This window comes from Penaeus chinensis, chromosome 11 (assembly GCF_019202785.1).
Source record: "Penaeus chinensis breed Huanghai No. 1 chromosome 11, ASM1920278v2, whole genome shotgun sequence".
NCBI lineage: Eukaryota > Metazoa > Arthropoda > Malacostraca > Decapoda > Penaeidae > Penaeus > Penaeus chinensis.
Genome location: NC_061829.1, coordinates 135,092 through 147,591, shown reverse-complemented (window position 1 = coordinate 147,591; position 12,500 = coordinate 135,092). Strand labels below are relative to the sequence as shown.

At 36.9% G+C, this 12,500-nt stretch overlaps 1 protein-coding gene across 1 annotated transcript in view; it reads left to right on the top strand.

Annotated features, from left to right (window-relative positions):
- The window catches only part of LOC125030643 (DNA primase large subunit-like), a 19,560-nt gene extending 7,300 nt beyond the window's left edge, over positions 1–12,260 (top strand). Inside the window, exons 5-10 of the mRNA XM_047620818.1 lie at positions 96–194; positions 770–907; positions 7,898–8,227; positions 10,123–10,318; positions 10,930–11,097; positions 11,742–12,260. Of these exons, the coding sequence (XP_047476774.1) occupies positions 96–194; positions 770–907; positions 7,898–8,227; positions 10,123–10,318; positions 10,930–11,097; positions 11,742–11,944 (1,134 nt within the window). The 3' untranslated portion in view covers positions 11,945–12,260. The remainder of the gene's footprint in view (positions 1–95; positions 195–769; positions 908–7,897; positions 8,228–10,122; positions 10,319–10,929; positions 11,098–11,741) is intronic.
- Positions 12,261–12,500: the final 240 nt, after the last annotated feature.

The window sequence follows — 12,500 nt, the reverse complement described above, 5'->3', positions numbered from 1 at the left end:
TTAAGTTCTGATAGCCTGCGATTGGTTAACAATAGATAAAAGATATAGAAATTTGCCAAACATTTCAGTCCACATATACTTCTTTCTTATTGCAGATATCAATGGAGGAAATGCAGAGTGAACGTGAAAACCTGATGAATGGCACATACAACATTAGTGGTGTGGATCAGATGGAAGGACGTACATTCTTCAAGGTGGGTTTTTCTTCTCTCTTTGAGAAGATCAGCTGCATGGGTAGCCCAGTTGATTGAGGATGAACTTTAGATCATTTTTTCAAATCAAACAGTAAGCAAATTCACTGCTTATATCTGGAACTTAGAGTGCTTGAAGGAATCTAACCACTTACAGTGTGTCTTCTTGTCTTGTTTTAGTTACCTTAAAAATGTAATAGATTGTATTCCATATAAAAAAAAAAAATTTACATTTTGTTTTTGAGGTTAGAGATTTGAGGTTGTTCATTTGGCTCTGTCCATTATCAGTGAAGTCTTAAGTCTGTTAAACTTACTTTTTCTTTATCCTGAAGATGCTCTTTGCAGATCATATTAATATTGGAGTGATGACTTTCTAGTATTTACTGATCCAAGATTTAAAAAAAAAAAAAAAAAAGTTAGTTTATCACATTCAAGTTGCCATCAATATATGATTTTGTATTTGTACTATATGTGTGTACCCAGTTAAAGGACTTGTCATATATCCTGAACAAAATGTGCTTTTCTTTGTTCAGAACTGCAGGTTAACTTCTTTCTAATTGATTTAATGTCTTTGACAGGTACCTTTCACAGAGGCCCTTGAGCTAGTCCGATCCAGAAAAGTATACTTAAAAGGAGGCTTTGCCTATGTTCCTGACACGGACTTGGTCACGTTGGTCACTACCTGCTTCAGGGCCAACCTCTCGCAGGCTCTTGCTGTGTGTATAAATTTTATTGCTTGTTCTTGTAGTTTTTCTTTGATACAGCATATAGATATATATGCTGTTTGAGTATGGTATGGATGAAAAAGGATTATAGGTAATATTTGAAAACATGGTTTCTTGTCTTTGCAAGAAAATTTACTTTATTTCCTATGGAAATCCATTATTAAACTACTATATGAAACTGATATATGTTGGATTTGTAGCCTGTTATATAAAAGGGTAGTTGTGGCACGATAGAAAGAACAGGGTGGTAGGGAACACAAGAGTGAGTGGGGGAGCAGATGAGGGACTGGGCTGATAAAAGCATGTCCATGCAGATGTGTTCCTGAATAAATCACCCTAAACCTGTCAGATTAACCACTAAACAGCTGTTCACTTTCTAAAATGTATTCCTATTTAATGGACCAATATAGCAAATGGCTGATGTGACTATATCGCATTTCACTTAAGTCATCACATTGCCACAAAAGCAATCAGCCATGCAATTAGTCTATAAGCCAAATAGTCAGTACATAACTACTCTCATGTTCCCACATCCTCACAAAAACTAAGGAGTCATCATTGCTGATTTGCAATCAAATTTATTTTGCAGGGCTTTGGTCTGCATGTATCTTGCATGTGAAGATGGTTTGGAATAGAGTTGAGAGCAATGTTTGCATTTGTGTAGTCGTCGTCTTCTTTCTTCTTCTTCTTCTTCTTCTTCTTCTTCTTCTTAAAATTAAAATTATTCATGAAGTTTTCAACTGTTGTTAATTTTGTGATTTGTTCTGTGTAATCACTCCTTTACTTTGTTATGTAAATCAAGTGATTACTTAGTCTAATGATACAAATGGTTACTTTTTTCAATACTAGTACCTTGCTGTTCTTTTGTTACTTTGTGGTGGAAGGGATAATGAAACACTCATTTTATCACTTTGATAATCTGTTAGCTAATATATACACTGGTACAGATCTGTCATGTTAGTACTGAGCAAATGAGTGGGAGCATGTATTCTTATGTACAGTCCCTTAAATTCATACTTGTTCATGACCTTTTACAAAGATTGTGTCAATACATGTCAGTTAGATTGTAAATGAGTATTAGTGATAATAATAAGAGTAAAGCTATTGTGAGAATATCATATTAATATTTAAATACATATATGTATGTGAATATAAACCCAACCACCACGGATTTATGTTCTGTCCCCTGTAGTATTTTTGTGAATTTTGTTACATGCAGATGCTATACATCTGCTCAGCCAGCAAGGAGTTTATCAATAGGCACTAGTGATCAATCCTGATTTCCCCTTTTCTTGAATTGGCAGGAAATGTGCCTTTCTTTTTAATACAGTTGATATGGATACTGTTCTTATTGTTAATTAGATTATGATTATTAAATTGTTATTTAAATCTTGGTAACATTTAAGACAATTAAATAATACAAAAGACCTTTTCCATAAATCAATAAAAAGGTTAGATAGGTAGGACTAATAACTGACTTCTTGGTGATCAAGCATCTATGTGTAAATACAATAAATAAACTTGTATTACAGTGGACATGGCATGTATTCTTGCCATCCATGCCCATTGGGTTAACATTAGGATGAACATAATTCTTCATTAACACAAATTTTGTACTTGTGATATGTAGGTGTCATCTCAGACTACCAACTTCTTTATTCTGGAACTTGCATGCCTGATTTTGGGATTATGTGACATGGGATAGCCTGTTCTGAATGTGTATAGGGCACAGGAGCAATGCTTGTGATATTTTGTTTTTATTGTAAGAAAGATATTTCTTGCTGTGTAAGTTTTGTTTGTTTCTTGCATATGCTTCTTTTGATTGTTTATGATAGTGCTGATGAGGTTAGAAAAAGGCATAAATGAGTGGCACTATCTCTGTAGCACAAGAGATATCTTTGATGCATTTTGGTTGTATCTTAATCGGAAATGCTCATATCTTGTCATGTTGAGTTATTCATTCTCATTTATAGCTTTCTCTACATTTGTCACATAGAATACTGTTCATCTGATGGGGTTATTTGTGGCCTTGTATATGGTAGTATGTCTATATACCTGGCTGCTTGTCTCAAGCAGTTCCATGGTGATTTCGTGTTCATATGCAGTTGGCATCATATCATGCCATAGCTATGCTAGACTATGTTGAAAATGGCACCTTAGAGTATCTTGTCATTCTCTTAAAGCAACAGTATCATTGGATTGGTATCACAATTAGATACAGGCACTAAAATTGAAGGAAGCTTTTCCAGGTGTGTTGTGGTTTAGCTTACTTTAGTGGTGACTCTCTCAGGTGTGTGGCTTGTAGGCCTGTCACTTTTGCATGGTATAAATACTCTTTGCCTCTTGTTTGCTGTGCTTTTAGCTCTTTTTCTGTATACACATTTTTTCCTGTTTTGACATTCTCTGTGGTCTGTATTTATTATTTTGTCATTGTTTCATGATGGTAATAGACTGTTTTTGCTGAGCAGACTCCATATTAACAACTCTGCAATAATAATAACAATAAGTAACTTTTCTTTCTTTCGTTTTTCATGATAGTCAAATGTCTCAAAAAAACAAAAACATGCAGCACTGGTCGAGGTGAGCAGGAATATGATCCTGCACATGGAAATAATGTCCTCCCTGGAGCAGTGCTATTCCAAGCATGGCTCAAGGATGGTACATTCCACTCCAGTTTTTTAGTGGAAAAAATACAAGGGCCCTTCCTGAATGCCAACTGAGTCCGGTCTTCTTCCAATAACTTTGTGCACTCATGGTGAGATGTCCCTATCACCTGCCACTTAGTAACAATATCTCATGAAATGCTTCCATCACCCATGTCCTTGGCCAGATTTCTCTGAGACATTCCTTTCACCTGCCCCTCTGACAAATTGTTTCATGGCAAGCCATCTCTTGTCTCGCAGATCCAACAGCTTAGGTGCCACTGTGATTGGGGATGATACCAATCCTTCCTACTGTGAAAGAAAAAAAAACTGCTGTGCCAATGTGGCTTCTGTTATCAACACAGGAAGAGGTACTAGGTTGATAGATATTTTAAGGAGTGTGTTGGTTGGATAAAAATGTGAACACCAGTGGGTCAGATCATATTTAGAGAAAAAAAAAAATTGGTCTCTGCAGTATGACCGACTGGTCATATCAAGGAATGGATTATTTGAGAGTCTTGATAAAAAATGATAAAATTCAAGATACATGCAATGTTCTGTATTTACCCATGCACATGTGCACGCATACACCCACACACACACGCTCACTCGCACTCAATAACTCACTCACACTCACTGTAAAAGGTATATAGTGAAGACATTTGTTCAATGTTTTGCTGGGATAGTCATAGTTCTACAATTACTTGACTCTTAATTACGGAAGATTACTACACCATAAAGGAAACACACAAGACGAGTCTTAGGGTAAGCGCTGAGCGTGGGGTCGCGTGGTCCTGCCCTCCAGCCCTGAGAGGCCAGAGGCTAGACCTGGTCATGTTGGTTGCTGAGGCACGACTGAGGGGTCAAACAAGGTCATATAAACTCATCTAATTCCTTGCTGAATCGATGGTTCTCTACTGGACTTCGATCCACGTGGCCTCTGTCCAATGGCTTACACAAATTGTGCTTATGTCCACAGTATACTCGCTCACTCGCTCAATCACTCAATCATTCAATCACTCAATCACTCACTCACCCACACACACACGCACGCACGCACGCACGCACACAAAATAAGTAAATAAATAGATAAGTATCTATATTCCTACTTTTCTGATTTGACAGTCTTTATGGAGTAGAATTCATTGGTTGACTTTATTGAAAACTTTTGCTAAGTCTAAATATGTTACATCAACTTCATTATTCTGTTAAGTCTTATAGTACGTGTTTGTAGTGGTTCAGGGTTTGTAATAGATAAGAATTACCCTTTCTAAAGCCATACAGTCCATGATTTGTCTTTTTTTCTTGTTCTAGGGACCGAACAATTTTTTCTCCTTACTACCCTTTCAAATATTTTTATTATGTGAGATGGCAGTATCATTGGTCTGTAATTTTTAGCCTGACCTTTGTTTCACGCTTGTAGATAGGAATTATATTCCCTCCTTGGGTGGCCAGGGGATAGTTCCCCTATCTAAGGATTTCCTCTATAGACTTGCCAAGCTTTTACTGTAGTTTCTTTACATTTTTTTTAAAGATTTCAAGAATTTCACTGGGTCCAACTGCTGAGTTTGTTGCAGTGTATTATTTCTTCAGTAATAACTCTTTCTTTGAAAGTTATATATGAGAGACTTTTTGTTTCATTTCTATTAACTCTACAGTGTTGACCAGTGTCTGTAATTACTGACTTTGATTTAAGCACATTAAAACTTTTTCATAGTGCTCTTTGAGGTGTTTATCCATTTTATTTGAGGCAGTTATTAAGATACACTCATTTTCAAGTGGTTAATTTTCCACACTTTTCTTTAATTTGTTGTTGGCAATGGAGTAGAACTACTCAGTATTATTTCTTATACCTTGAACTGGTCTCTTTTCCATTTTTTTTCAGATTTTGATTAGATTCTTTTAACCAATCTTCTGTTTCCTTTAGTTCTGATTTAATCTTTTCTTTTATGTCATTATCTGTTGTCATATTTAGTTTTCTTACTTTATTCTTCTTTTTGCTCAACTTTTTTATCTCTTGGGATAAGATTTTTAATCATTTTTGGGGGCACCCATCTCTTACAAATCTTTCTACAGGCATCATAGGACTACTTTAGCATATCATGAGGTGTTTGTAGAGTTTCAGTACTTTTTTGTGCATGTAATGATATATTTGCCATCTCCCAGTCTATTTGATTGTGACTGAAGTTCAGTGATTTAAGGCTTTTATATGCCTCTGCTACTTTGTTTTCCTTACCTACATATTTTCTTAACTTATCTAATGTAACTTCAGTGATATTGTGGTCTGACTGAACTGCATAGTATGATATTTTACTTATCTCCTGTCCCATAGAATCAAAAACAAGGTCTAGGATATTATTCTCTATTGATGGAATTTTTATTATTTGATTAAGGTATAAGTCCTCAGTCACCTCTACTTGTCCTTTTTTCATTTCTGGTAGCATTTGCTCCTAATTTGAATTGATTTGCCTCCCAATTGATGAAGGGAAAATTAAAATTTCCTATTTTTGTAATGCCTTGGACCTTCTTTTTTTATATAATGACTAACAACGTTTAATACTTCACTAAAGAAGGCTTTAGTTAAGTCAAGTGGTCTGATTATAATCACATATAGTTCTTGTGTGTCCATGGTCAATGCTCCTAGCACTTCCTCACTGGTATTTGAAAATTCTATTACAAAGTGTTCATCTTTTATGTCTTCATTTAAGTATGCCTTGGTCAAGGGGTCCCATACAAAAGAGCAGTGTAACTCCATTATTATTCACTAAAGTGATTGAAAGGTATGGATTCAGTGGCAAGTTCTGCAGTTTTCTCTTGGAGATGGCCGGTGCTTTGTTTATGATGTTATATATGTTGAAATGAGATTAAGTGAGAAGTGTACAGCAAGGTATTTATATGATGATGTGGCTGACAGTTGTTGGATGTGTAATGTGTAGTTACAGTGGACTGCTGTGTTCGGGGAGGATTCCATAATATATGAACTACCTTCACCATTGAAGTGAGCTCAAGGAAATATTTGTTATCAATTATTCTATGTTTTAATAGGTAATGAGCTAATTATGAATGAGATATACAAAATGAATTAAAAGTAAAGAGACAGTGCTGATATATTGTGTGTGTGTGTGTGTGTGTGTACAAGCGTTTTTTTATGTTCTATTCTAGGGTTGGAATTCATATAATAGAAGATTGAAAAGCTTGAAAAGTATTCACCAACAAGTAAAGGGAAAACTAATGAGATATAAATGAGTAGTATGTAACATGTCACTTGAATCACAGGCAGACAGACAGACAAACAGAAATAAGAGTCAGCCATGATTGTGCAACCTTCCACTAATTATACACGTCAGAAACCATTGATTCATATAAATATTCTGTTATTATGAGTTTTGTGTACATACCCTTCTTGTGTCTTAGGTCTCATGTGAATGATTGGGAAAAGAAACCATATTATAAGTGTGTATAGATATTGTGGGTGTCAGTGTAGCTCATGATGTGTTGATTTGATATCTGTCCATTGATTTTATTTTGAAAGTGGTAAACAAAAATACTTTATTGTATGCTTGTACATGCCTGTAGAGTCTCTAGTTTTTGCTGTGTTGCCTGAGTAAATACCTAGAGAACCACACTGAGAAAGAAAGAAGAATGGAGTTAATGTTATGGGAACAATGTTCGCTATAATGTTCATTATGTTATTAACAAAACTTATATGAATATATATATATATATATATATATATAAATATATATATATATATATATATATATATATATATATATATATATATATATTAAAAAATCAGAAAATCAAGGAAAAGGGTAAACTGGTGAGAGAGGTAGGACTACTAACTGACTCCATGGTGACTAAGCATTTGTAGAGCCATCTCTTTGTAAACACGGTAAACTAAACTCACCGTAGACATGGCATGTACATACATGCCATCTCTCTCAGCATTAGTTTAAAACAGTGATGATAATGCTGATAATAATGATTTGAATGATTACATTGATGATGAAAATTGTCATGGTGATGGTGGTAAAGAAGATAATCATGAAACTAAAAATGATTATTTATTTTTCTCTTATTATAAAATGAAATAAATTATTATATGAGTATAAGTATTAAACTGTACAATGGTTGTAGTTACTCTGATTTACCAGCACTCACCTACATTAACTTTGAAGCAAGTAACACCAAATTCCTTGTTTTTCAACTATTATGATTCATTTATGCATGATTTGCTAGACTTAATTAAAAACCTATTTCTTGGCTACCTCACATATACTTAAAACAGCCTGCATTTAGGGGGTTCAAATATATAAAGTAAAACTTTTGTTTCTAGATGACAAATAGAGCTTTACCTGAACTAGAGGACGATGAAAGGTTAATGCGACTCCTTCAAGACTTTGACAAGCGGTACACAGGCAGTGATTATTCCCAGAAGAAGGGTGGAGAAAAACACCGCATCACCCCAGACATGATTGACCAGCTGGCGGCAACATCATTCCCGTTGTGCATGAGACAGTTGAATGACACACTGAGAACCACACACCACCTGCGGCATGGAGGTCGAGTCACCTATGGTCTATTCCTGAAGGCAGCAGGATTGAGTCTGGAAGATGCCTTGTACTTCTGGCGATCACATTTTACCAAAAACATGGATGTCGATAAGGTATGTATATACAGAAATATGTATAATGTCTTCTGAAATAATGTCTTGTTTTCTGGAATACTGTCTTGTAACTTGTACTCTATCTCTGTTCTCATCCAAATGATTCGCATCTCAAAGGGGTCAGCATAACACAGCCTATATATTCTCAAAATGTCGGCATATTCATGGTGTGATATAATTGTCTTGCTGTTCAACTTTGGTTAAGACGCCATCATCATCATTATTGGGGAGCTAACGCTGATGGGGGTACATAGCTGCATCTACCCTTTGTTTCTATCTACGAGGGTCCCTCATGGTGAGCTGCCAGGCAGGGGCTTGGCCTATCTCTAGCTCTTCACGACAGGTTTGATTGATCTGCCCAAGCCACGGCTTCCTAAGGTCCTAGGCATCCTCCACCCAGGATTGTCTTGAACAGAGACAACCTGGTGGGAAATGAGGCAGGTGGCCATATAGCCCCAATTGGCGATCACGGATTGTGCAACAGGTCATATACCAGTCTAATGGTTTAACTGTTAGTTGGACAAGTGGTCTTGTCACCACAAGCATGTAATGACTGAACAGGGTTTCCTATCAGACCCCTAAAGTCCTGGATCTTGGTCCAGGAGACCACTAGCCCCAGGAGCTTTGATTCATTGCTAAATGCATCAAGAGCCACCTCAAGAGTTTACAGAGACAGATAGAATAGCAACATTGTCAGCAAAGTCAAGGTCGGTGAACCTTGATATTACCTGGGTTTGCTCCATAGTGACTTTGGATAGTAGCTCTACCTAGTATCCAGTCCATGCAAGTGTTGAAAAGTGTTGGTGCATGAACACTGCCTTGCCTCACTAAAAGGGAAGAACCTCGATAGGCCCCCACCACACTTTATAGCACTTTCAGTACCAATATACAGGCTTGCTAATAATCCAATAATCCTTGTTGGAATTCCTCTTAGTCTCAGGATCTCCCAGAGTGATTTGCGATGCACCATATTGAATGCCTTCTTGCAGACTTGACAGGAATAATTCCAGATTGCTCCAGCCTCTGGTGCCTCAGCAGGTGGTCTCTGATACGTCTCAGAAGGATATGAGTGAGAACCTTGCCTGGTATACTAAGCAGTGTAATGCCTCAGTGATTGCTGCAGTCCCACCGATCCCCTTTCCCCTTATGGAGAGGGATGACCACACCCCTCAGCAGATCAGGGGGAATGGTACCAGTCTACCAGATGGTAGACAGAACAGCATGCAAGCCCATCCACCAGCCTTTAACAGTTCAACTGGGATGCTGTAGACACCAGATGCTTTACCACTTTTGGAGATCACCCCCTTGACTTCAGTCAGGGAGGTTGGATCCTTGCTGATCAGTGGGTCTGGCAAAGGAACCTCAACACTACCCGCATCCAAGTCAATTGTTGGTGGATCAACCTTGTGCCATGAGGAGGCACTGAAGAAGTTTTGATGAGGCTAAGTCTTGGAGAGGCTAAGAGTTAACAGGAGAGAATTAGGCACAGCCGCTCCCTTTTCACACCAGGCTAGCCAGCTGCAAGCGAGAAGGCATACAATGCACTTAACACTATCTAGGCTATCACACTGTTGCTTCACATTACCCTGAGCATGAAGCACCCACCCACAAGACACCTATCTTTGTTATAGGACTCTCAGGCATGTGTTTGCTTCCTCTTTAGGGGAGGTAGAGGAATTCCTGGGTGTCTGCTTTTTCTCATGTGGATGTAAGGGCCTCATTAGGTTTCAATATTTAGGGATATATATATGTGTATTATATTCTTCAACATTATTTTCTGTGTAAATTTTTTGAAGTGTGTATATTTTGTGATCATGATGAGCCCTTTGCTACAGAAATGTATGTAAATGCCACTTGCCATGACATTACACTATATTACAACTCTTGCCTGACAGTTTGACAAGCAGTATGCCTACAACATTCGTTTCAACTACGGAAAGGAAGGAAAGAGAACTGACTACACACCTTACAGCTGTATGAAAATTATCATGACTAGCATTGGCCCAGGGGATGCTCATGGGTGTCCATTCAAGCACACAGACGCTCAGATATTAAGGCAGAGACTGTCAAATTTCAAGGTTTCACAGCAAGGTAATGTAGATAGGCTTTTGTTTGCTTCCAGGTTTTTAAACAAAGTTTCTTTCTTTCTTTTCTTTTCTTAAGTATTATTGTTTTATTTATTGTGTGCATACATGTGTGTGCGTGTGTGTGTGTGTGTGGACAAGTATGTGTGTTTATGCGCAGGTGCATCTGCATGTGCGTGTGTGCGTGCTTGCATGTGAGAGTGTGAGTGTGAGTGCTGTACGTATATATGTGTATATATATGTATTTATGAATACTTGTATGTGTTTATGTATAAATGGACATGTAAGTGTAAATATTCATGTGTGCGCATGTAAGTGTATAAATGGACATGTAAGTTTAAATTTTCATGTGTGCGCATGTCAGTGTACATCCGTGTGTGTGTGTGTGTATGTGTGTGTGTATATGCTTTTGTGCGTGAGTGAGTTTGTGTATGCTTGCGTGCGTGAGTGTGTGTGAGTGAGTGAGTGTGTGTGTATGTGTGTGTGTGTGTGTGTGTGTGTATGTGTGTGTGTGTGTGTGTGTGTGTGTCTGTGTGTGTGTGTGTGTGTGTGTGTGTGTGAAGGTGATTGATTACTGAAGTAGCTTAAGAAACTCACATCATTTCCACAATCTTTCAGCTGTTAATGAGATAATGGATCTGGTGAACAAGTGCCACTACCAGATTGCCTGCCAGAAGTATTGGGAGGTCACTCACAATGCCACTCTGGAGACGGGCATCAATCATCCAAACCAGTATTTTGAGGAGAGCCAGAAAGTAATCCATGGAACAGCACCACAGAGTCAAGGTTTGTTTTTGGCACTTTCTTGGAATCGGTCGCAATCCATATTACACTCTAAACTTTAGATGGTTTCTAGTTTTAGTTTTTCTCTTGCCTTACATCAGATTTTTTCTCTTTATTCCTTTCTATTTCTTATTTCAATCTTCCTTCAACTTGCTTTTTTTCTCAATGTTGTTTCTCATTTCATTTTCCTTCAGCTCTCTTGATTTGTTTCACTTCTCACTCATGTTTGCATGGGTCTCCACAGTCTTTCTTGTTTCTCTTTTTCCCCTCTATTGTTTTCTTACCTCATCTTTTTCTATTGCTCCTCCTCCTTCCTTGTGCTTCTAGAGATTTCTTTTATATTTAACATATTATTATATGTTAAGAGAATTGAAGATCAATGAGCTAATATTGACACTCCATCCATGATAAAAGTGCATAAAGGTTGTCAACAACTGCAACTTGTTGGCACCAGATTTTTTCCCAGTCTCTCTTTTTATGAGAATAAAGGGTCATGATAGGTTTGATATATTAACATAATTTCTAATAATTTATTTAGATTCATGCTCCTATTTTCTCATCCTGAAAAGTGATTTTTTAATGCCCATATATACACTTTATGTAGTCTTAACAAAATGGCAAAATTAATATACTCTCTCCCCTTAAAGGCAAGAAGGTGTCGCAGGTCAAAACAAACCGGTCAGTCATGTACTCTTCCCAGTCTGTACAATCCACACAGGCTTCCATAGAGGCAACACAAACTTCTACCCAGTCTACTCAGAATACCAGCACCACAGACATGGACTCCATGCTGTTTGATGATGAAATGGATTCAGTTCTTGAACAATACATGGAGACAACACAGTCATGAGATAACCTTTACATTCTGTGTTTCAAAAAAATATTTTGTAATTCAAAAGAAGCAATTAGAGGTGAAGGAAGATGAGCCACCTTTTGGAAAGTCATTACATGAGTATACAGTGTATATATTTTTTGTGTTAGAATATTAGTTTTTCCATTTGTATCTTAAAAAACATACAGAATTTTCTCTGCTAGTTTGTATTATTTGGTGACAATTCTTTCTAGTAGTTCCTTCATACCTTCTCTTTATATAGTGGTATTCACATGGTATAATTATTTTATGATATACAGAAGTTTTGTAAGGCATTAAAGTTCATATTAAATTAGAAAATATTTTATTTAACTCCTCTGTAATGTTGACATTAACCTAATGTTGATAGGCATGACATGACATGCCCATTGTGAGTTTACTTTATTAATTGTTTTTACCAATGAGTCCGTTACAAGTACTACCTGTCTTGCCCATTCACCCTTTTCCTTGATTTAGGAAAATAGTTTACATTATCTTATTTTGCTGTTACTAATGTTTATAACATCATAATAATTATAATGTCTATAATAAAAAG